This window comes from Diabrotica undecimpunctata, chromosome 1, assembly GCF_040954645.1.
Source record: "Diabrotica undecimpunctata isolate CICGRU chromosome 1, icDiaUnde3, whole genome shotgun sequence".
Taxonomy (NCBI): domain Eukaryota; kingdom Metazoa; phylum Arthropoda; class Insecta; order Coleoptera; family Chrysomelidae; genus Diabrotica; species Diabrotica undecimpunctata.
The window spans coordinates 137,496,047-137,523,535 of record NC_092803.1 but is presented as its reverse complement, the minus strand read 5'-3'; the positions used below and the strand labels follow the sequence as shown (position 1 = coordinate 137,523,535).

The following is a 27,489-nucleotide window of genomic DNA, read 5'->3' as shown; positions in this document are numbered from 1 at the left end:
GATCAACAGTTTGCAAGGACAAAAATGGGGCAATTATCAGCGAGAAAGAGGAAATAATGAAAGGGTGGAAGGAGCATTTTCAAGAGCTGTTAAACCCAGAAAAAGAACAAAACGAAGATGAAGAAATAATTCACCACACAGCAGAGCAACTAGTTGAGCAACCAACATTGGAAGAAACGATAAACGTCATAAAACATCTAAAAAACAACAAAGCACCTGGCACAGATGGGATAACTGCAGAACTGATAAAGAATGGTGGACATGCGCTATGAAGGCGTATCCATAAACTAATCGACCGCATATGGATACTAGAAGTCATCCCAGAAGCTTGGAAAGTAGAAATCATACTTCCTATGTACAAAGGGGGAGACAAATGACTCTGCAAAAATTATAGGGGCATAACAACTCTACAAGATACTATCAGAAATTATATACAGCCGCCGGAGAATACAACATAGACGGGGTAAAAAACTTTATATACTTGGGATCCCTAGTCACGTCTGATAATAACGTTACGGAGGAAGTGAAGAGGCGAATATTTATTGCAAATAAATGTTACCATGGCTTAATTAGGCAACTAAGATCAGATAACGTCGCAAGAAAAACAAAATGCCAAATATATAAAACCCTAATAAGACCGGTACTCACATACGGCTCAGAAACCTGGACACTCACTAAAAGAGAGGAAACGTTGTTAGCCACCTTCGAAAGAAAAATCTTGCGACACATATATAAGGGCACAAAAGAAAACGGAATATGGCGAAGAAGATACAACTCTGAACTATACAAAATATTCCAGAATCCGGATATTATAACATTCATTAAAATAGGAGGGCTGCGTTGGATAGGACATGTAGAAAGAATGGAAGAAGGCGAAATACCAAACAAAATATTCAAACAGATGCCAGTAGGAAAAAGAACAAGAGGAAGACCGAAGCTGAGATACTTAGAACAAATAGAAAATGATATAACAACCTTAAAAATAAAAAACTGGAGAAAAAAAGCACGAAACAGATCAGAATGAAGAATAATCCTGGAACAGGCCAAGACCCAAAAAGGGTTGTTGAGCCAGTGATGATGATGATATATACAGCCGCCTGGAATCGTTTTCGGAGGAGATTATTGGTGAATACTAATGTGGCTTCAGACCAAAGAGGTCAACTATAGACCAAATACATATGTTAAGAGGTATACATGAAAAATGTGTTGAATATAACATACCTATTTACAACTTGTATATCGATTTAAAACAGGCGTTTGATGAAGTAGATCGACAAAAGATGTTAAAGCAACTATATGTGTTAGGGATACCCAATAAGTTGGTTAAACTTATACGAATGACTCTGGAGGGTTCCCAAGCTATGGTGAGAATAGATGGAGATATGACGCAGGCCTTTGATATTGAAAATGGAGTTAGACAAGGTGATGCCTTATCAACAACACTTTTAAATCTAACTTTAGAAGATGTTGTTAGAAAACTGGATATAAACGGCTGTATTAATACAAGATCAATGCAAATATGCGCATATGCGGATTATGTTGCCATAATAAGCCGCAACAAAAGGGTATTAAGCGAAAAAGTTATAGAACTGAAACGAGAAGCTGCTACGTTTGGTCTATATATAAATGAAAGCAAAACAAAATATATGGAGTGCACAAAATTGAATGAACATGAGAATCTGAAGGTAGACAACCATACCTACAAATATGCCTCCACTTTTCCCTACCTAGGCTCAATAATAAATGACAACAACAACATCAGTCAAGAAATACAAGCACGGATTCTTAGCGGTAATAAGTGCTTTTACGCATACAAAGACTTAATGAAAAGTAAGTTACTGAATCGTGAGTCTAAGCTTAAAATCTACAAAACAGTAATTAAACCAGTGGTCACATATGGATCTGAAACGTGGACCCTCTCAACCACTGATGAAAATCAACTGAGAATATTTGAGCGCAAAATACTAAGGAACATATTTGGACCAACCCAATGCAGCGATGGTTTCTTGGAGAATTAAAATGAACCACGAGCTGGATGAACTAATGCAGAGCGCAGATATTGTAAGATTTGTAAAGTCACAAAGACTAAACTGGCTTGGTCACCTAGAAAGAATGCCAGATAATCGAGCTGTAAAAGTAGTCCAGAGATGGAAACCCCAAGGAAACAGAACAAGAGGAAGGCGTAAAAGATGGATAGACGACGTAGAGAGGGATCTTAAAACCATGAACATCAGGCAGTGGTGAAGGAAAGTATCCGACAGGGCAGAATGGAAGAACATTGTTAAGCAGGCCAAGACTCACAAAGGGTTGTAGCGCCATTAGAAGAAGATGACCGAAAGTTTTATTTTCGGGACGGCTGCAGAAAAAATATATTATTTTCAGAATTCAGAAATAGCGAAATAGGTTATTAACAATCGAAAAGAAAAGGACGGCTAGGAAATTTCATTCAAGAGTTTCTTTTTCTTTTCCTTTCCTTGTCTCAAAATAAGTTGGCTTTCTGTACAGTTCTGAACGAAAATAATTAGATTTTCTTTTTAGAAGAAAAACACGACTTTGTACTGGTACCATTTGCAGTAGACTTTTAAAAAACGACAATAATCCGAATTAGCAACTTCTATAAGAGGTTGTTTAGATTAAAAAATTCTCGACAAGGCAATAAACATTTACAAAGAGTTTATATAATTTTTTTAAAGTACATATTACAGACATGAAAATAAACTATCTTCCACAACTCTGGAAAAAACCTAATGATATATATTACAAATATTTGATTACGGTTATTAAAAATAAGTTATATCTTCTAAACTAAGGGGGGTCCAATTAACATTACAGTACTTAAATCTTCTATTTATATACTTAAATAGAAGATTTAAGTACTGTAATGTTAATTGGACCCCCCTTAGTTTAGAAGATATAACAGATACGGACTAGCTCTTAACATAAAGAAAACCAAATTTATGACAATTAGTAAAAAACCAATACTAAACGCTCAACTTACAATCAACCAACAGAATATCGAAAGAGTCGAGCAATATACATATCTAGGCACCAATTTAAATAGCCAATGGGACCACTCAACAGAAATTAAACAGCGAATAATAAAAGCAAAAGCAGCATTCGTTAGAATGAGAACTATTTTCAACAGTCGAGACATATCATTAAAAACAAAATGCCGTCTATTGAACTGCTACATATTCACAGTTCTGCTCTACGGAATGGAAGCATGGACACTGACTGTTGCATCTATGAATCGGCTCGAAGCTTTCGAAATGTGGTGTTATAGGCGCATCTTACGTATATCCTGGGTTGACAGAGTTACTAATGTGGAGGTCCTGCGTAGAATGGGGAAAGCATGTGAAATTCTCATGACCGTCAAAACTAAAAAGTTGGAATATCTAGGTCATGTAATGAGAAATCAAGAACGTTACGGCCTTCTCCAGCTGATTCTCCAAGGGAAAGTAAATGGTAAGAGAGGACCGGGAAGAAGACGCATTTCCTGGCTTCAAAATTTGCGAAAGTGGTATAACACGACTACCACTGAACTGTTCCGCGCTGCAATAAGTAAAGTGAAGATAGCCGTGATGATCACCAACGTCCGGAACGGATAGGCACTTTAAGAAGAAAAGATATGCAAATTATATGAATTATAGAACTTTTTTATGGCACATGCTATGCTTGTGCTACGCATCTACTAAAAAATATATACGACGACGATTGTTGGTATGCTTCGAACATGGTGAGAACATCATTCTTTTGTAGGAATAAGCTCAGTTTGTTGTGTCTTAATATAATTGTCCGATAAATGATAACCTGACTAACGTTTAAAGCTTTAGACAATTAAAGAAATGTCTAAGGAATACGAATTACAATGTTGCGAATGTTAGTTCGCAAACGCTACTAAATAATTGTTGTGATAAACAAATTACTCACCTTGCCTAAATCTGTCAATGTATACATCATACCAGGTACAGAATGCAAGAAGAGCAATGTAGATTATGAAAAAAGCCCTGGAAAAAAACTTAAGTTATAAATGTGTTCATAGATTTACAAAATATCGGTTATTTACTATATAATACAAAGTCATCGAAAAAAATGTAATTAAGTACAATATCCCAAGATAGTGAATAGATGTGAGTTTCGGATGCGCAGTGGCAAAATTCGAATAAGTAGGAAAACATTTATACCTTTATACATTCGACTCGTATGTTTCAATGTAAAATAACCAAAAAATGAAGAACTTTTGGGGGAAAGCTCATCAAAACTCTCTTGAAGTGTTTAAAAAAACTTTATTTTTGTCTTTTTTTTAGTTTCTATCATCAAAACTAAGCGAGTTACGCTGAAAATAAAGTTGGTCCTTATTTATTTGGTAAAAAAATCGTGATAATCTAATAAGCACCCCAAATGAAATTAATCGTGGCCGCTTTACAATTTACTTTATTTATACATTGTTTACATAATCTGTAAGTTTGAAAGGTTTAAAGCTTATTTTTGAAAAAATTTAGTTTTAAAATAAAAAGAATTTTTTGAAATTTTGAAAAAAATGCCTTTTTTTCAAAATAACTTAAAAAGTATTAGAGACACGAAAAATCGCAAAGATTAAAATAAGATCGAAAAAAATATAGGTTTTATTTTGGCTTTTTGTTTTTCTATAAGACAAAATTGGTTAAGATATGTCTGTTCAAAGTTTACATCTTCTTCTTCTTCCTATGCCGTCCCAATTATCGGAGGTTGGCGACCACATTTCTAAAAGTTTCTCTGTCTTGTGCAACGTGGAATAAAGTTTACTTACACTCTTGATTATATTTAGTGACTCGTTCAAGCCCTTCAACTACAATCCTTTCAAAAATAAAGGTTTAAAAACATGAATTTAAATAATCTTATTGCCTTCTATTAAAAAAACGTACCAAACGGTTTTTTTATTACTTTAAGCTAACCGAGTTATGATATGAAATCAATCGAATATTTCAAATATCAGAACACGTATACTGGAGCATTGTAAAATACACATAAAGTTCTATTAAGGCACAGGAATACGTTCACCCATCCTTACAAATTAATAAAGGTTTTTTTAAGTTGAAATAAAATAAATTTATAACATTTTGATTAAAAAAATTATTATACTTATAGTTTAAAATTACAAATAAATATATTACAATTATACTCCAGTCCTCAGAGACGAAAATAACACCGAACCTCGAAAAATCATACAAACAGCTGAATTTTGCACAGAATATTACTTTTGGGACCCTAAAAAAGATGCAAAAAAGTTTACCACTTTTACCCCTGGGCTTCCTCCTAAAACCTCTCCCGCAGGGGGGTAAAAACGCAAAAAAATCGATTTATCAAGAATCTGTACACCGTAAAAAAAATGTTTTAAATAAAAAACGTAGCTGAGATAATTTTAAACAAAAATGTTTATAAGCATTTTTTGTGTATAATGAACCGTTCTCTTAGGAACAACGCTTGAAGCGACAGTAGATTTTGCATGTCGATTACGCGCGCGAGATCAATGTTCAATAAAATTTGTATCAGCTCAACGGTAAAAATTCAAGATCTTCTGATCCAAGTGACCTATCGACAAAAATCAAAGAACAGTACACTTTTCAAAAGAACAAAACTTCTGCAATCAACTATACCCAAAACCGTCTTCTTAAATGCATTTACCGTGACGTGTGATCGTTTGTAATGTAAAACATTAAATTCTGCGTTTTTTATTCACATTTCAAATGCCTCATATTTGTTACCACAACTCAAAATTGAAATTTCATGTCATAGGTTTTAAAGATTGATCTCTAAAATTGGAAATTTTACTACAACTGGTCAATGAAAGTGATCAATTTTAATAATCTCACGAAAATCGTAAAAAATGGCAAAAATCGCGATATTTTAATTTATTTAACACCTAAAACTGAGTTTATTTGCGGCAAAATACAAAAACTTCATACAAAAGCTGAACTCTTTACCTTTAAAACGCATTTTGATTTTTGACGAAAGGTTACTTGAATCAAAAGATATCGAATTTTTACCGTCAAGCTAATACAAATTTTATTTGACATTGATTTCGTGCGCGTAACTGACATTCAAAATCGACGGTCACTTCAAACTTTGTTTCTAAGAGAACGGTTCATTCTACACAAAACTTATAAACATTTTTGTTTAAAATTATCTCAGCTACATTTTTCATTTGAAACATTTTTTTCTACGATGTACAGATTCTTGGTAAATCGATTTTTTTGTGTCTTTATCCTCCTCACATGGGCTTAAGCCCCGGTGGTAAAAGTGGTAAACTTTTTTGCATCTTTTTTGGAGTCCCAAAATTAATATTATCTGCAAAATTCAGCTTGTTCGTATGATTTTTAGGGGTCAATTCTTTGACGACTGGACTATTATTCAAATTTCTTCGCAAGGGGTGATTTTTATTTATAAAAGTAGATGTTTATGTATAAAAGTATGTTTTAAAAAATTAAAATAGTGAAGAAATCTACGTTTAATGTCACTGTATAATTAAATAATTCTAAATTGCTTGAATTTACAGTTATATGATTTTTTTCTAATAGGGGTTGTTTTGATCACTAAAAAATAAAAAGCAGAAAACGGGACAAGTCAAATTTTTAAGTATAACATAAATCCAAATATCCATGCAAATCAGTGGAGAAAAGGTATTCAATGACATTGTTTTAATTATAACTATTCTAGGAGATGAGATTTAGGGGTTAAACTGTGATAAAATCTTAAATTATGTTGTTTAATGTTAATTGACATTCATTCACTTCATTTAAAGATGATTTGAATCAATTATTCGCTTTAGTTTACAATTATATAATTTTTTGCTAATAGGAGCAGTTTTCACCCCTAAAAAATAAAAAGCAGCCAACGGCACAAGTTCAAAAGTGAACGGAAAATTACGCGGTATCGCCGTATTTTACGTTCATTTACTGGCCTAATGGAATCAACACATTAACAGAATGAAAGGAGGACGAGTGGTAATAGTCGCTCGAAATAAATCACCAATACGCAATCGAAGAAAGAGGAAGAAAAAGAAATGAATATAAATATAAACAAATAAAAACTTACTGAATATAGCTGTCAATAGGAAACGGAGAAGGACTTCTGTCTAAACTAGTGCAGAGCCCATCCAGAAATTCCAAACTGACTGGTGGTTTAAATACTGTTTCTGCATGATCCCATATGTCTTGAAGTATATCTTCCCTGCAACTCGATGGAACGCATATTCCGAAAGGTAGTCTCATCGCTTGGTTGAGAACATTTTTCTGAAAATTTGTTTTCAAATTGAAGAAGTCAAGAACCTGAAATTTAAGAAAATATAGAAATATAAAATTTTGGTTACTGTTTTGGTTACCTGTATTACTGTCCATGGGGAAAAATCTTTAATATAACTACTAGTCGACAGTTCTAGCTTGGCCTTTGGATGCTCAGTTGCATATTCTTAGTGTTTACATCGCCCAAGTCAAATTTTGAGTTGTGTTTTTTATTATCTGGTAGGATATTTAATCATCTATTAGGATAATTACCGACATATCCAACATAATGCAACAGAAGCAGTAGCTGAAGAAATTACCCTTTTGTCTAGTAAAGGTAAGTTTTCAATTTAATTTTTTAAGGAATTAATACTTTATTAATTCAATAAAATATTTAAATTTTTATTTATTATTTATTTACTATATTTATATACAAGTTTTAATGGTATTTATTTTTAAAAATTTATACACGCATTGTGAGATAAATAGCCACAGAGGCAACTACAGTAGGAATATTCAAATAACGATAAAGCAATGAAACAAGTTGAAACGGATCATTCAACCTTCAATGAAAAGAGAATCAGCCAGAAAAGTTAAAACTTGTGTTGATAGCTAAAAGCACAGTTGAAAATGTATAAAAAATTCATATAAGTGATTAACTACGAAAGCTATACAAAAAACTCAGTACAACTCAGAGTAAAGTCATGTACAAAATTGATTTTTGATTGAGAAAATTTTCTAAATAAACTACTTTAAGCTGATTTTTTTACGTACGCTGAATTTCATTGACTTATTTTAAGCCGAAATTAAAGAAGACGTCTCGAAAAAAAAAAATTAGAAAAAAAGTTACTTTCAAAAATGTAGACTTCGACCCAACGCCTCTAAAACCAAAGTAACCTGCTTCCACCTAAACAACAATTTGGCTTTAAGAAGACTTAACGTTGACTTTGATTATACACGACTCAACCACAATAAACACCCAAAATACCTACTCGTGACTTTGTGCAGAACGTTAAGCTTTAAAGAACATTTAAGTACAGTTGCCGAGAAGCTAAAAACCAGAAATAAAATCATTCAGGAGCTCTGCGCCACAACATGTGGAACATTGACTTCCACACTTAGTTCTTTAGGCTTCATCATCATTATCAGCCCGTTGTAACTCCACTGCAGGTTAGTCCTTTCCTGTTTGTATCCAGAGTGCAGGGTCTTGAGCAGTATGGATTAAATTTTTCGTCATTTTTTGCAGATCATCTTGCAATCGTGTAGGTGGTCTACCTCTGTTTCGTTTATCTGTTCTTGGTCTCCATTTGGTTAATTTGCGTATCCAACTTCCATCCTTGATCCTTGTCACGTAGCCAGTCCATCTCTATTTCAATTTGGAAGCTCTCTCCACATCTGTAGCTCTGGTTCTATTTCGTAGGTCTTAGTTTGTGATCTTGTCTTTTATTGTTACTCCTATTATTGAACGCTCCATCCTTCTTTGTGCTATTTTTAGTTTTAAAACATTTTATTAGAAACAGTTTTTTCGCACCGTTGGGCATTACTGACAGAACACAATGATCGAAGACTTTTCGTTTTAGATTAATCGGTACGATGCCGTTTTTAAATACGTTTTAGGCTTAGCTCTTGTTTATTCTGTTGCTGAATATTGCGCCCTAATATGGATCAACAGTTAACAGTGCTCACGTTCAAAAAAACCATCAGAGTGATCGGTGGAGTAATCAAATCCACACCACACCATTGGCTACCAGTGCTAAGCGACATTCCACCACCATACCTTCACCCGACTCAATCTATTGATTAAAGTATATAAAAAGATCTTAAACTACACGGCGCTTCCGATACATAACTACACTCGCGATCATAAAATCCGGGTCACCTTGAAAATCACCGATATTTGATTTTTAACGAGCTTTATCGTAAATAATAACAACACAAATACAAACTAATGCATGTTTCTGAGAATTGTTGCGGTTTCCTTTGTAACAAAGAATTCCAATAGTGCCGATTTCGCAGTAAAGTGCACACTTCCCAAAATGAACGCTACCTGTAACTCCGCTTGTTTTAAATGTCTCGTTTGTACTTCGACTTTCTTTTAAAATGCAACGGACAAACGTTTATTATTGCCACCATTAGTGTTTATTAGTGCCATTATTAGTGTTTATTTTTTTGCCAAAAATGCCTTTGACTGTTGTTGAAACGGCACAAATTGTTGCACTTGTGGAAGACGGTCACACTCAACGGCAAGTCGCAAGAACTGTTGGCGTAAGCCTTTCTACGGTTCAACGAGTGCTTCAACGCTTTCAGGAGGCAAGTTTGCTAACCTGGCGACCTGGCTCTGGACGAAGAAGAACGACCAAGGCACTAGATGACCATTTCCTTGTGTATCAGGCTTTACGAAACCGGACCTCAACTGCGGTTATGCATCAAAATCGTCTAGAGGAAGTACGAAATCGCAATTTTAGTGTTGCAACAGTCAGAAGAAGACTTCGTTCTTCTTGACTATCTTCTCGGGTAATGGCTAGAGGACTGCCACTTCGCCGGGTGCCTCGAGTTGCACGACTAGCTTTTGCTCGACAATACGCGCATTGGGGAATTAACGATTGTAGCAAAGTGTTATTCTCAGATGAATCCCGTTTTTGCCTAACTGGATCCGATGGGCGTGTAAGAATTTAGAGGAGAACCGGTAAACGATTTTCACAAGCTTGCATTGCTCCAACAATGCCATTTGGTGGAGGCTCGGTCATGGCTTGGGGAGGTATATCTTCCGACTTCCACACAGAATTACCCTTCATCGAAAATGGGTCCCTAACTGCAAGAAGGTACATTACGGAGATTCCGGAAGAACATGTTATGCCCAACATGGCAGGGCTTGGAGAAAACGCCGTTTTTATGCAGGACAACGTGCGACCGCACGTTGCCAGGATCAGTATGTAATACTTGGACGAAGTTGGAATTACGAGGGTACCCTGGCCAGCTAGGTCTCCGGACCTGAATCCCATCCAACATCTCTGGGACGATTTGAAAAAACGTATTCAAACCCATACACCTCCTCCTAACAACGCACAGGAGCTTAAGGATCTGTTAGTGAGAGAGTGGAATAACATACCACAACATGTGATCCGGAGAAAAATTGAGAGTACGCCCCGTCGTCTGCAAGAGGTTATTAGAGCAAGGAGATGCAATACACGATATTGGTCATTGAAATTTCACTGATTTTTTACCACGTTCTGTATTTTCCATTTTTTTTCGTATGTCTGTTTTATCAACAATTTGATTTGTTTTCTGTTTTTTTCCATAAAAACAATAAAACACCATTTTTTTTTCTTTCAAAACAAACATTGATGGCAAATAAAAATACATTAGCCAAAAAAGGTTATTACTGCACCAGAGGCAAAAATATTTAAGAAACTTAAAATTTTCAAGATGACCCGGATTTTATGATCGCGAGGTGTATATAGAAGATGTAATCAAAAGTCGACTACGGTCCAGAAAATCCCATGCAAACCCCACAAACGACCGCAGTCATCGAGTGATTGGACCCATGAAAGGTCGGAAACTCAACTAAATACAATTTATACCTTGCGTCACATTGAGACTCCTGGATTTAACCTACCACGTATATGTTGCATAAGTGGGGTAAGCTACCATCCCCGTCATGCATCTGCGGCAAGGTCCAATCCATCAAGCATATAACTACATAAACAATATAGATGTTTTCCTATAAATCCTTTTTTTTCTTCTTCGGCCTATATTTGTCCACTGCTGGACATAGGCCTCTTCCATTTGCTTCCATTGATTTTTACTCTTGGCAATTCTCATCCACTGCTTGCCCGCGACTTGTTTCATCTGCCCACCTCTGTGGTCTGCCTACTCCTCGCCTATTCTCTCTTGGTCTCCGGTTTGTTAATCTCTGTGTCCATTTTTCGGGATTATCTCGGGCAACATCTCCGACCCACTTGAGCCTTGCTATACGTTCTGCGACATCAGTAATCTTTGTTCTTTCACGAATGTCGATATTTCGAATCCTGTCTCTCAAATTAATCCCTAGCATGGCCCTCTACATCGCTCTTTGGGTTGTACTGAGCTGCTCTACGGTTTTCTTTGTAAAGGCCATGGTCTGCAGTCCATATGTAGTTACAGGCAAGATACATTTGTCATAAACTCTACGTTTTAGACACATTGGTATATATTTATTCTTCAAGATAAAGCTTAACTTGCCGAAATCTATCCAAGACAATATTGTATGCGTCTTTTTATTTCGGCTATTTGGTTTTCTCTGCCGAATTACATGGTATGTCCAAGATATATATAGTGGTCTACATTTTCAAGACTGACGTTGTCAATAACAATATTAGTTTGTAAATTACTCATTATTTTTTGGTTTCTAAAGGTTTATTTTAAGACCTATTTTATTTGACTGCTGATTTAATCCCTCGAGAATTTGCTCCAGTTCCTTGATATCTGTACTAAATAATACTATGTCGTCCTCAAACCTCAAATAACTCAAACGTATACCATCAATGTTTAGACTTTTTGCTCCCAGTCGAGCTGTTTGAATACATTTTCCAATGCTAAGGTAAAAAGTTTTGGTGAAATAGTATCATCTTGTCTAATACCTTTACCAGGACGTATTTTTTCAGTTTTTTCATTTTAATTGATTTTGATGTGGAATGTGGCCTGTTCATAAATGTTTGTAATAAATGTAGTGTACCGTGAGTCTATTCGAGCATCCCTCAAGGCTGAAAAAAAGGACCAAGTTTCAATACTATCGAAAGCCTTGTGAAAATCAATAAATGCCATATGTAGAGGTACATTAAATTCTGTGGTTTTCTGTACCAGTGCTCTGATGGTTTGTAAGTGATCGTTAGTACCAAACCCTTTCCTAAATCTTAAGATTAAGTTTCTTTGTTACATTTTTCTTGTTTACATTCAATAACACCCGTGGACAAACATCTAAGATAGATCATGTTATAACCAACAGAGACATACATAAAAAATAATCGACGTAAGAGGACAACTCAGTAGATGTAGGTAGCGCCCATAGCCTAGTATTATGTAAAATAAGAATTATCATGAAATATTTCACACCCAAGAGAGTGACGCCAACACAAACAAAAAATCAGAGTCGAATAACTAAATACAAAATCCACGGAATACTTATACAGAAAAAGAATATCAGAGAAGATTGCTGGGAATGAAATATTAGTAAACGATAACATCGAGGAAAGTTGAGAAAAACTCAAAAATAACATATTAACGCTTAACAGACTCATAGAAATCTAACAGAAACACTTTGAAAAAAGAAAGTAACGAACATTAACATATCATAAAAGAAAACCCATGGTTTAGAGACGATGAGAAGACAAAATGTGAAGAAACGAAGAAATTTTTTTTTACAATACAGAACAAAACAAATACAAAAGGCATACAACCGCTATAAACTAATCAGAAATGAAACGAAGACTTTAGTTAGACAAATAAAAATTGAACACTGGCAGAGCTTCCCAAAACAGATAGAACACGACTTCTACGGAACACAAAAAGAAATATGTTCTCTATTGTCCAACCTGATTATGAATGAAAAAATAAAAAAAGTAAGAACTAAAAAAGGACACCAAATAGGAGAAAAACAACATAAAGTAATCTTCTATGCAGACGACGCAATACAACTCTCAAAATGAAGATGATTTACAATGTATGCTGCACCAATTTAGTATTACCGCCAGAAAATTTAACATGTTAATTTCATTAACATGTTAAATTAGCATTAAAGCATTAAAAATTGCAAGGTTGGTGTTTTTAGCCTGAATTTCATAAATCCAAATCAGTTTAAGAATTATCTTGTAAAGCTGCAGTTTATTATTCAATATTTTCTGTGAGTTCAGCCAGTGCATTTCCCTTAACTTAATACCATTATGTTTTGTTTAATAAATATGTGCTTCTACTACGTTGGTCGTCTATCTATAATTGATTGCAAAAACGCAATAGATACAGAAGAACTTAAAAAATCTTGCCAAGTAGGATTAAATTTTATGAAAACTATTTCCAGCAAAAACTGGGAGGCAGATCAAAATACACTATTACATGTATATAAATCTTTAGTCAGATCCAAACTCGACTATAGTGCGATAGTTTATTCATCAAGCAAAGTATCAGTATTGAAAACCTTAGAAACTGTTCAAAACACAACTCTACGAATAGCTAAAGGTGCGTTTCGAACGACACCAGTTGAAAGTTTACAATGCTTAACAGGAGAACTACCCCTAAGAACACCCTACTCATACCAATACGTTCACAGATCGATTTCAAGACACTTTCTCTACAACAAGACTAGATCCGCCATTTTACGAAAGAGTTAGAAGAAACCTTTATGACCTACATCTTGAATTTCCTGAAATTCTCCCAACACATTTCCTTACTTCTCTACCTTGGTTAATACCAATTCCCAAGATTAATACTAACCTTAGCATATATAAAAAACGTGAGACTGTAACAGACCTGATGAAACAATCATTCTAACAAAATAGAATGTATCCATATTTTTCTTTTACGCTTCTCCCGTTTCTGCTACAATTTTTATATAAATAACACGCTAGTATTATATATGTTTTTGCTTTGATAACACGATATAACATATACTGCGTGCACTTGTTACTTAAAAACTGTCGATATTTCGGAGATTCCATACTGACAACGGACGCGTATCCCATGAAATTTACGAACCGTTGACACGGGTACCCGTTTAGCATCGGCCCGTCATCCGTTGAAAAAAACGTTCGTTAACAAGAGCCCTCATTCGGTCACCGACTAGTGTACTAAGCCGCAGCATTCGACAACCAACATTCTCTTAATAACCTTTTTCCTAAATTTCAAAATTTCTTATAAATAAGTGTGACACGAGCTATATATTCAAAGAACTATTCTTTCTCTATCTCTGTTGCATAATAAGTCTTTCACTCTTTCTTCAACGGATCTTAAAGGCCAAGCTAGGATGGTCGACCTGTAATATAAGTATTTACAAAGCTTTATTTAAAGTCTTTTATTTTTACTTACACTCATATAAGAACCTATCTGTCATACTACTTACATTAGCCACTGTTATCTTTCCCTCTTTAGTTTTAGGTTGTAACAAGACGGGGCAGTATTCACCATGAATTGCAGTCTTATTAAAAATATTTACATTTACACATTGATCATATGCTCCCATCACAAAGATGTTTCCAGATAATATACCACTAGGAAACTTTGCCATGGCGTCTAACACTAAAAAACAAGTTTAATCAGCAAATTACAAAATTTCTACAATATATAATCTTTCAAAAACATAGTCGGTATTGGTCAACTTTCAGTACAAAGAAAGTGTGTTAATATTTAAATGTATAAAAGGATGATGACGGATGTCTAGACTTCTAAGCACCAATAAGTAAGTAAAATGTATATATACATACATATATATATATATATATATATATATATATATATATATATATATATATATATATATATATATATATATATATATATTAGAAGTGATTATTTTGACCAAAAAATAATTTATAAATACGTTCGAATTATCGGTTAAAGTGGTCTGTAATGAAAATCTTTCTTTTTTCTGAGATACTCAATATTTCGCTATTTATTAAATAACTTTCTTAGGAGTAAACTAAAACAATTTGAATATTACAATAAATGGCGTACAAATACATTTTAAAACACTCACAGAACTTAAAAGATTTCGCAAATAAAAACTGACTTTGAAGTATTCGAAATATTGAATGTCAAGATTAAATTGTCTTCAGCACGTTCGTTACAGCTATACGATAAAAAATTAAAATTATTTCAAATGTAAAAATAAAAAAAACAATAAAAGAAACGTTAGAAGAATGATATTTCTTTGATGAATTATTAAGTTTAGTTGTTATTAAGATGAATGTTGGCTACTTTGAATATTTATAAATTTTGTTCAATATGTTACAATATATGTACTTAACTGTCCAGTGTCCGTTTTATAATTTAAAGTGTTTTTATTTTTGTTAATGTAATACATCTCAAGAAATAATCTACTTTTGTAGTTATCAGTCTGAGCCAAAATGTGAGCTTTGTTATAGTCTAGCATATGACCAGTGTTTTTATAGTGCTCAACCACTGCGCAAGTATTTTTTTCCCAAGCGGCAATCACTTTTATGTTGTGTGATGCGTTGTTTTAGCCATTGTGATGTTTGACCAATGTAGCTATTTTGACATCCTAAACACGGTATTTCATAAACGACATTACTTTAATATAAGGTTGGTACTGGGTCTTTAATTTTTGAAAATAGTTGTTTGCTGTTCATGGTATTATATTTAGCTATACTAATATTAGGAACATTTTTGAATATGGATATGACAGAATGAGTTAGACCATTAATAAAGGGGAGTTTTTTATATTTGATTGATTTGTTGTTAGAATTATGGACGGGACCGTCATAGAAATTAGTGCGGTAAATCAGTTTTTTTAAATTTGTTTAGGATATCCGTTGTTACGAAAAATTTTGTATATTATGTCCAGATTTTTTTTTATATATTTTTACCATACCACCCGTCAAAAATATAATACCGTACTAGGTATGAAAAACAGGATAATGTCCATTGTTGATGACAACTTTTTACAAAAAAATCTGGACATAATATACAACATTTTTCGTAACAACGGATATCCTAAACAAATTTAAAAAAAACTGATTTACAGCACTAATTTCTATGACGGTCCCGTCCATGATTCGAACAACAAATCAATCAAATATAAAAAAAACTCCCCTTTATTAATGGTCTAACTCATTCTGTCATATCCGTATTCAAAAATGTTCCTAATATTAGTATAGCTAAATATAATACCATGAACAGCAAACAACTATTTTCAAAAATTAAAGACCCTGTACCAACCTTATATAAAAGTAATTATGTTTATGAAATACCGTGTTTAGGATGTCAAAATAGCTACATTGATCAAACATCACAATGGCTAAAACAACGCATCACATAACATAAAAGTGATTGCCGCTTGGGAAAAAATACTTGCGCAGTGGTTGAGCACTCTGAAACGCTGGTCATATGCTAGACAAACGGACACTGGACAGTTAAGTAACATAATTATAACATATTGAACAAAATTTATAAATATTCAAAATAGTCAACATTCATCTTAATAACAACTAACCTTTAATATAATTCATCAAAGAAATATCATTTTTCTAACGTTTCTTTTATTGTTATTTCTATTTTTACATTTGAAATAATTTTAATTTTTTATCGTATAGCTGTAACGAACGTGCTGAAGACAATTTAATCTTGACATTCAATATTTCGAATACTTCAATGTCAGTTTTTATTTGCGAAATCTTTTAAGTTCTGTGAGTGTTTTAAAATGTATTTGTACGCCATTTATTGTAATGTTCAAATTGTTTTAGTTTACTCTTGAGGAAGCTATTAAATAAATAGCGAAATATTGAATATCTCAGAAAAAAGAAAGATTTTCATTACAGACCACTTTACCCGATAATTCGAACGTATTTATATATAGATTAAATCTTTTAGCGAAAGCTGCTATCGCTTTATTGAATTAAATGGCCAAATATATGGCCTAGGAGGACAAATTCGATATATATATATATATATATATATATATATATATATATATATATATATATATATATATATATATATATATAAATGGGGGCTGCAGGGGCGGCCCGTCTCGTACAATCCTGCTAAAGTGGATCGGACAGCCGTCATGTAGAAATCATAAGTTTTGCCGAATATTTAAAGGCACATCATCTAATAAAAGTAAAATATTTGGGAGGAAATGTAAGTAAGCAGCACCATTTAAACGAGCAGGCAATTCCACAAGCCCAAGTAGATAATAGTTAACTACTACTATTCAAACGTTTATGCTAAACCTATGCTGATAATTAAATTCTTGAACAACGTGGGGATTGTCACCAACATACGAATTACATTGTACATTATGCACATTCAAAATTCGATTTTTTGTGAATTTAGCTTTGTCGAAAACAAAATGTACCTTCAAAAATTATCATTTTGATTTTTCTGATTTTGTAACCATCTAGCGAATTCTTCGCGAGTAGGAAAATTTCCTTGTAGCAGTACTTGTACCTTTGTAAAATGAAAAGGATATAAATTTTTGTTGTGTAAGATATTTCCTACGGAAGATTTTAAAATTGTGGGATACATGGCAGATAGTCTCCGAACGCCAATTTCTGGATTTTCCTCAACTTCCATTAAAATGACATCTTCATGTGCTGCTGTTACATAATCATGTCATTCTATTTCATTATTTTTTGGGACCACTGAACCTATTTCTCTTAATCGTTGATGAAGAGCTGTAAATATTGAGTGAGTGGGATCACGATTGAGAAATTTTTCATATTATTTACGTTGTGCTTCTCGAACGTTACACCTCTTTTCGCCATAAAATAAAGCATATTGTTGAATTGAAATTGTTATATTTGAATGCCACAAAGTAAAAGCTAAAAGATACAATTCGCGAACCGACCACAATTTGACAATGAACAGAGTAGTTTATATTTCTGTTGACAAGGCAAAGCCAACTATAGTTTTTACTTAGCCAACTTTTATTACTAAAAAACGAAAAATTTTCAAATCAATTTTTTTGTACAACGGTATATCCTATCGGCTTAGAGTAAGAGTACCCTTTAGTGCTAGAATACCTGAAAATTTAATAATCTAGTATTACGAATGCTTAAAAGGTAAATCCATAAAAGATATGCGTTAAAATAACCGTTGACCTACCCAAAATGGACGCCTATGATCGGTACCAGAAATTCGCAGTTTATGAAATCGATTGAACTCTAGAGGATAGATAATCGTACCAGTTTTGGAAGTATTTAAAAAAAACTAATTACAAGGCGCCATCTTCAATGAGCTCTAGCTCCCTTAGGAAGCATTTTCGGACTAGGTGAAGTGGATTAAATTGTCTTAAAATTATCTGAGGAATCTTCGGTCGTCGGCATCGTTTGTCAGGAGAGTTTCTGGATACTCCGTATATCTACAAGCTTTTTATGTTGAACCATATTAAAATCTGCCTTTTCAATATCTACGAAAGTGACGATGCAAGTAAAGTAAATCGGTAAAACACAAGAGAAAAAAAATAATACCACAACAGTATTTGAAAAATTTATAAAAAGAACAACAAAAGAGCATAATTGACGGAAAAAAAAGAAGAACAATTGCATCGACACTGCTAAAAGTACATTTTTATTTTTAATCTTAAACTCATCGTATTATTTTTTTTTGTAGAATTCATCCTAAATAGCCAATGTACTTTTTTGTTAACAAAATAATTTAATATTTTTATATTTTGCTATTCGTTTGAGCTAAACTAGGTTGACAAAGATAAAACTAGCATATATTTTCATTACTTTGAATAAAAATTACATAAGTAATATCTATGAACGTCAAATTTGGAATTATATTTGAAAATATTTAGTAACCGCGTCATGCCGGAACTTTTCACCTTCACCCAATCCATGATAATTTATGATTTCTTTAATTTTATTAATTCTTCTATTAGGTATATTTTAGAATATATGTAGTGGTTATGAATGTTGATATCTTTACAAGATACCTACTGCTTTTTTGACGCTGGCTCTCCTTGATTCTGGATTGCCAGTACCTACTACATTCGCGAAGTATGCAGTAGTTTTTCCATTATGTCAGTTCATCTGTGGAAATTTGCCTTTTATTCTCTTTCCCACTCGTTTTTCCTCAAACGATAGTCGCCTAACATTGTGCCACGCGATATGTTATCAAAAAATATTTAGTAAATATAAAGGTATAAAAGCGCCATGAGTTGTTAACTTCCTCAAGACTTTGTTTGTTCTTCTTTCTATCTAAATTATTATCTAACAACATATGTCAAATATCTTAATTTTTTCTTATTTGCTGTTTTAAGTCCAGGTTTTGGTTTTGAAGACATGAATATTGGGAAACGATTGATCTTAGTATGTTTCGTTATATCTCCATTTTTTCATGTTTTAGTGACATTGGACAAGGCTCTTCTGTCCATCCGAATATGTCATCAAATTTTCTGTTTATAGGTCCATTTGTTTTAAAGGTAATCCCCGATATATAAAATTATCGACTACTTCATATCCGGCAATGTTTTGAGTGCACATCCAGATGTTATTCTTACGTAAAAATATGAGTCATAGTTTTAACCTGTAAACATGTTTTTATTCACATGCTTATGTTTTAGATTTTACGAGAGGCTTCTATTTACCTGAACTGACCTTCCAGAAAAAGGTCGAACCGATGCGAGAATACCGTTTGCATTTGCCGTTATAATTTCGCCGCTAGTCGAGAAGGCTGTTCGATGGTTCTAGCGTAACGGCAATGGCATATATTAACAGGACATTTTATTTGGAGGGACGGTTAATTCTGAGGACGCGCTCGCGAATTTAATTGTTACGTACGGATATATATAAATTATTGTCAGATAAGTTAATATAAATAAAAAATAAATTAAATCCATAAGTGTTATAAATATTGAACCTTTTAATAAATTCACAACATTATCTTGGATTTACTAATTCTTAATCCATGTTATTAATAACACACAACGCTACCCTGTAACTTTTTTGATTTTAAACCAATGGATCTTTTCCACTTTCAAGGTTGCTTCGTTTTACTCGTACACACTTTTTCACTAAGTACAGGAAATAGCTTGTCTTTCTTGGCTTCTTTTGACAAGCTCTTTACTTTCACTAATAAACTGAAGTAAACCACATCGGTCATATTTCTCATAGTCATAGTCCAACATTTTTCGGCACACCCACGCTAATCATAATTAATCAGAGAAGATACCACTAGAAGTTACTGGACGATTTGCGCGCGTATTGACTTGTATACTGGTATACAATTTGTATACCTGGGACAATTAATACATAAATCTGGCTCCTTACTAGTAAAAATCAACAGAAGAATGAAAATGGCTTGGGAATCTTTTGGTAAAAATGCAATTAAAGTCAAATCCAGGATGCCATTTCACCTGAAGAAAAAAGCATTCGATCAGTGTATACTACCAATCACGATAAACGAAACTTGGACACTAAAGAAAGATATAATGGCAAAACTCTTAAAGTAACTCAGAGGTCAGTAAAACGATGCATGCATGCTAGGTATAACAAAGAAAGATCGAAAAAGTATAGAATGGATCAGACGGAAAACCAAGGTTACTTATGTAATCCACAGAATTAAATCTTTAAAATTGCAGTGGGCTGGACATTTAGCGAGAAGAACTGACACTAGATGGTCCACTAGACTTACACCGTGATATCCAAGAGGCGCCAAGAGACCAAGAAGACGTCCAAATTTAAGATGGGACTATGACATAAGGAAACAAGCCGGTAAAGCATGGTATAGAAAAGCAAATATTAGACAATCGTTGGCAGAAATGATGAACGATTCTGTAAGCGGGCTGTACCATAATCCGTAAAATAAGCTGAGAATGACGATGATGATGATATATAACCTGTACAGAATCTGAGAACAGTTTTTTAAATATCGTTTCACTACAAGCATTAAATAGAGCAACGGAAAAAGTACTGAAAAACCCCTCCAGGTCTGCCACCCCCGCTTATCAACTCTTATCTTAGTAGATTGATTGGACAAGATAATAAAAAGCGTAAATGAAACAACATTGGCTACAAAATGAGAATCCGAGATTTGGGTATCCTCTGCTATGCGGATGATGCAGTAATCATGCTATAAAACAAAATTGACCTTCATCGGCTACTTTACAGATTTAACATAACACCACTTCAGTTAAACATGTTACTATTTCACGAAAAGGTCCAGTCAATGATTATAGCCAAGAGCCCCATCACATGTAAACTAGTGATTAACGAAACCTCTAAATAGACATATCGTATGCTGGATATACTACAGAGGACGTGAAAAATTAAGTCAACAAGGCAGCCAGAATATCGCGATACTGGAGGCATAGGGTACAAGGAATAAATATATGAGTGTATAGAGCAAAATTCGGATATATAAAGCAAGTGTAAGGCCAATACTTAGCGGAAACAAGAGCAAAAACAATCATGAGAATTACAGAAATGAAAGTATTGAAAACTATAAGAGGAATTTCTATTAGAGACAGAATAAGAAATGAGGACCCACTAAGAGAAGTCGTGATTGTGGTCAGATGGACATAAGCACGATTCTGCAAATGAAGAGACTATGTCGACAGAATAGACCCAGAAAGAATCGCGAAATTGGCGAAAGCACATAAACCTAATACAAAAAGATCACTAGGAAGACTTCCGAAGAGGTGGTATGAGAGCTGGATATGAACATCACAAAAGCTGGGATGATAGAATAAACAGGATGATACAAGAAGAAGAAGACTGTCTATATGTTTGCTTTTTAATATGTCTACAAGCGTTTTATGTTCTCTATCAAATGTCTTCCCAAAGTCGACGAAACGCAAGTAATGTTATATTTTGCATGACCTATATTACTTCTTGTTGTAGTATTAGTCGTTCAGTAGCTTTCGTTATTTCTGATGACAGTTCTCATTTTGATTACTATATAGTTCTTCTTCTTCTTTTTTATGTAGACATGACTTTGTCTGTTTTTCAATGTGTCTCCAGTAAATTGTCGTTCCATCGTTTTCATGGTCTTTCTACTGATAGTTTTCCTATTATGGAACTGTTCCATTATACTCTAATATTTCTTACCCAGTCCTAGATGTTCTCTACCTTGCATCTCCGCCGTATGTATATGTACTTCTAGCTCTTTTCCATAGTGTCTTACCATCGATTTTTGTAAGGGTTTTCATCGCTGCTGTTTCTAGCATTCTTTTTGTCCTCTCTGTATCGGGTCTTATTTCTGCCTTGTATGTCATTATTGGTCTGAGTGTTTTGTAAATTCTACCTCTCATTCCTTTTCCGATAATTTTATTTCTTCATTATTTATTTCATTCAGGCAAACTACGGCTTTGTTTGCTCTATGCACTTGATCTTCCAATTATGTTTCAAGCTTTCACCACTCGTTCTATTATCTGACCTTCCAGCTCCAATTTACATCTTAGTAAATTTGCTGTTGTAACCATGCATTTTGTCTTTTTTGGGGAAATTAACATGTGAAATTTTCTGGCGATTATATTAAATTGGTGTAGCATACGTTGTAAATCATCTTCACTGTGAGGGAGTAGTATCTCGTCGTCTGCATATCAGATTATTTTAAGTTGTTTTTCTGTCATTTGGGATCCTTTTTTAGTTTTTACTCTTTTTTATTATTTCATCCATAATTAAATTGAACAATAGAGAACTCAGGGAATCTTCCTGTCTTATCCCATTGAAAGCTGCAATGGGTCAGTTAGTTCTTCTTCTACTTTCACTTTTATTGTGTTGTTTTTTTAGATATTTTTGATCGTTTTGATGATTTCTAGAGCTATCTTTTTTACGTATAATAAGTGGATAACGTCCTTTAATTTCTCCTGACAAATTCTCGCTCAGCGGTTACAAAAAGCTCTGCGGTTACCACAGCTGGTCCCAAGCACGGATAAAATGTGGAGGGTTATTGGCAAGGTTAGCAATCTACCAATCGTAAAAACAAATACAGTAGAAATAATGTACAACCCCTATGTAGTTATTCGCGTTAATTAATGCCAAATAATAGAGCATGAGTTAAGATGACTTAACACATTAAAGGACTTACGATTGATCCAAAATGGCGCAAAATAGAAAGATATGAAAAATGTAACTAATGCCACTCATTAGAAATAGCTGAAATAAACTTTTTTTGCAGACTTCTTTAATTTAAAAAAAGAAGAATAATTATAAATAATAGAAATTTTCTTCATTAATTTGAATTAAAAACGTTCCATTTGTAATACTAATATAAAAACGACTATAAAATTTCAAAAAGATACATTTAACCTTTTTTTTATTAAAAAAACTTACAATAAGGCAAAAACTTCTAGTGTAATTGGTATATTTGTAAAATTACTAAAATGATGGAAATATCCAAAAGGATTACAATTTTCAAAATGTTTTCGGTACTATTGGGCTCTAGAAATAGCAACATTATGTCGATTTAATTGTAATTTCTATAATATTTAAAATGTAATACAAAAGTTTTTATACCGTTCTAAAAATAGGTATTTGCAAGTAGTGTTAAACGTACTTTCAGGTTTCACTGATATTGCTCTGATAGGACCAAAAACGTTTTGAAAATTGTAATCGATATGGCACTTTTCATTATTTTAGTAATTTTACCCAATTACACTACAAGCTTTTCATTGTAAGTTTTTTTTAACTATGTTATACAGCCAAACATTGAAAATTTAGAATAATAAGGAAAAAGTTTAGGATAATGAACAAATGAACATAACCTAAGATTTATTTGGCATCTGTTTGCGCGTCTCAGTGTTGCCATATTGAAGAAACTTTTGAATTTATATAAAACAGCATTCATAAATACCGAAACTTCCACAGATTTGTTTCCGTCATACCTCCAAAAATTTATGTGGACGAAACGTATCAAATATAAAGATCAATTTGTGGAATTCTTAGTATGTTTCAGAAAAATATTGTTAGTTTAGTTTAAGGTAGTGTATTTTTTTTATCTCCATTTATTATCTTCATTTATCTTTTTTATTTATTAGTTTATCTTCATTTTTTAATAATTTTATTAAACTTTGATTTAAAAAGCATTAGCATTTATCCTAATATTTTACTATTTTCCTTTTTAAAACAGTAAACTGTCGTTTTCGCCATATTGCACGCACGAGATGCAGCCATTTTATGTAGCAGTATTTCCACCTCTAATTGGGTATTTTAATGGGGAAGTTTTTTTATGGCTTAAAACAAACCTTGGAAAAGTCGTAACTCTGTATAATATAGCTAGCTTGTTTGTAAAACCGTATCGAATAGCTGCCACACTTAAAGACGGACTTAGTGGATTCGAGACGACATGCATATGTCCTTTTAATGCGAACATATTCCCAAATTAAAAATTTAAACCATTGTGTATAACTAATCGACTTCTTCACTTTCAAGTTCTTTACCTATAAGGAAAAGAAAAATTCGTAATATATCTTCATAAGACAATTAACAGGAACGAGAAGTAAGGGGACGGGAATAACTGTATCTTCAGATGAGATAACCTTTTTGGAAACAGTTTGGGGGGATTATCAGAATATAAAACTTTATCCATTGCAGCTTCTAATCCGGCAGTTGTTGTTTCAAACGATAAAATTAACATTAGAAGCTGTGCAGTTGGTAATTCAATCCCAGTTTCTGAAGATAGCACTTAAGAATAAAAATGTGGAGTTAAAAGGAATAAAATTCCATTATAGCTGAAGGATACTTGTGTAATAACTTCATATGCTACATTCCCACTACCTCAGGCACCCTCTTTGACAAGGAGTTCACGGCCTTTGTAAGGATCAACTATTTTCACCTACACAACAATTTTTCTTTCGAGAAAAGAAAAACAAAAAACACCAAAGTCAATTTCACAGGCAGCTAGAAAAGCTGTGGGCCAAAAAGTGTTTAAAAAAAAGAAAGAAAATAAGAGATTTGATGATGATGAAGGCAACGCCGCCTGTATATTTTGCTCAGAACTATTCAGTACATCGCAAGAGAAGAAGGTTTGGATTAAGTGCACTTAATGATGACATTTATTGTGTAGCATTTGAAAATATTCTTTGCATATGTATTGAAATCCCTTCGTATAAGTATTAAATTTAAATCCCGTCATATATGTATTGAAATAACGAAGATTGTTTTCCTTGTATCTCTGTTCCTATCGTACAAGTTAAAATACCCGAAATATCTTCCAATTCATCTTAGCGTCGCCGAGTAATATAAACACATTTTTAGAGTTTGTTTATGTTGTACAGATGTGCACGTCCTCGGCATTCTGTTGCGTTTCATATTCTGCGTTTTAAATAAATATTTTCGTTAAGTGTTTTGTTATTCCAAATTATGTGAATGAATTTTAAAGATAATTTCGTCATTCTCACTTAGGTCGCTGTAAGAGACAGTCGGCTTAGATGTAGATAGAAATTTATTCGTCGAATTTTTAAAGTTTTCTGTTTTTGCCCTATTTCATGTAAAATAAGTTTAGTGGCAGTTAATTGTTTACTTTATTTAACAGTTACAATTAAAGTGAGGATTTGAAATATACCCACAATTTTCCAGTCTTTTTGAGAAGCAGAGCTCCAAAGTTTGTGTTCCATGCCCAATTTCCAATCTCAATTTTGTCTTGCCCTATCACGGTGGAGTTGAATTTGTTCGAGTGGAACAGAGTTTGAGTTCCAGCGAAGTTTAGTTTCTACCCCCAAAATTTTTGTGTAAAACCCCAGTGCAATCCAGGTAACTTTTTTGTGTTAAAATTTAAAGTAAAGACAGACATTTTTTTAATAATAATAATTTGCTTTCATAACAAAAAGAATTTGTATTTATTTATTTTATTTATCGTATGGCATACAATAAGAACACATATTTAAAAAGCAATATAAAACATTAAATGGAGTATTACAAACGAACATCTAATGCATTAATATAGTCTAAAACATTTTCGGTCGCATTCAGGAACTCGTCAAAAACTCCATGGAACCGCCTTCGGGGGGAATTCTTCAACAATGTGACGGACGGTCTGTCGTTACGCACCACAGTCACACTCCGGAGTAAGGGCTTTTCCCCATTTATGTAAGCTGTCAGCACATCTACCGCTTCTTGTTCTTATTCTGTTTAGCGTTGTCCATGTACTCCGGGTCAGTTCAAAGCCTGGCGGTTTCTGTTCGATACAGGCCATTTGCTGTGCTTCCTGTGGTGAGTCGCGCTCCCATTGTCTTCTCCAAGCGTTGGTGAGGTCGAAATGTTCCTGATGTAAGGAGGTGGCCCTTAACATGACAGGATATCTGGAGCGCAGTCTGTTCATTTCGATATCAACCTATCATGGTGGATGGGTAGTTGATGGTTAGACTGGATTTTTCGATATTCTCTGAGTGGAATGTGACTCAGGATGGGAAGCCAATAGTTGGGTGTTGGTCTAATTGTACCTGAAATCATTCGCATTGTCTGGTTTAATTCGGTGTCAATAATCTTCGTGTGTTTGCTATTGAGCCATACTGGGGAAGCATATTCAGCTGTCGAGTATACAAGTCCGATAGCAGATGATCTGAGTACGGAAGCTGAGGACCCCCATGTGGTACCACATAGCTTTTACAAGCTATGTGGTACCACACAGCACACTTCGGTTTTCGTCGCATTAGGCCGTAGCCTCCATTTGCGAAAGTATTCTCCCATAATGGCAAGGTCATCCGTTAGTATTGTTTCTGTAACTGCCATGTTATTATGTCTTACTGCAATGGCCCAGTCGTCAGCGTAGCCAAATTTCTGCGAATTTGTCCTAGGTAGGTCCGCGATGTATAAATTAAACAGTAAGGGTACCAAAAGAGATCCCTTTGGCAGTCCATTGCTGAGCTTCATTTGGACACTTTTTGAGTTGCCCATTGTGACTTGGAAAGGTCTGTCGGTGAGCATGCTATCAATGAGTCAAGTTATCTTTTGACACGGGATGGCACGGATTAGTTTGCAGATTAGTCCTTGTCTCCAGACGGTGTCGTATGCAGCTGATAGGTCAATGAAAGCAACGGATGTTTTTTGCTTTCTTTGAAAACCTGCTTCAATATGTGTTGTTAGGGATAGGATCTGATCTGTGCAGCTGCGGTTAGGTATGAACCCTGCTTGCTCAATAGGTACCAATTCAAATATGTTATTACTAATTCTTTTGTAGATTAATCGTTGCAACAGTTTATAGACACAGCTCAGCAGTGCAATCGGTCGGTAGTTTTGAGGCTGATCATTTGCCTTTCCCGGTTTTAATATGGCTATAATGGAGGCTCTTTTTAGTGAGTGGGGGATTTCCCCTGATTTTATCATATCTGTATAGAAATCAACCAGCCATTTACTAGCATATTTGCCACAGTGGAGTAAAAATTCTGGATGAATTTTATCGAAGCCGGGTGCCTTTCCAGACTTAACTTCTGATATTGCTGAGTTAATTTCTTCTAGAGTAAACGCTTCAGAGTATTGAGATGTAAGCGGGCATTCAGACTTCAGTATTTTTAGTTCTTGCTTTACTTTGGTGGTGTGGTCACGATCTCTAGGTGCTCTTGAGGTAGCTACAATGT

General features: G+C 33.9%; 1 protein-coding gene across 1 annotated transcript in view; it reads right to left on the bottom strand.

Moving 5' to 3' along the window:
* LOC140432267 (nose resistant to fluoxetine protein 6-like) overlaps positions 1 to 27,489 on the bottom strand; it is an 81,328-nt gene that overhangs the window by 41,264 nt on the left and 12,575 nt on the right. The window contains exons 2-4 of the mRNA XM_072520084.1: positions 14,350 to 14,525; positions 7,075 to 7,307; positions 3,931 to 4,007 (exon numbers count right to left, since the gene is read on the bottom strand). Of these exons, the coding sequence (XP_072376185.1) occupies positions 3,931 to 4,007; positions 7,075 to 7,307; positions 14,350 to 14,525 (486 nt within the window). The remainder of the gene's footprint in view (positions 1 to 3,930; positions 4,008 to 7,074; positions 7,308 to 14,349; positions 14,526 to 27,489) is intronic.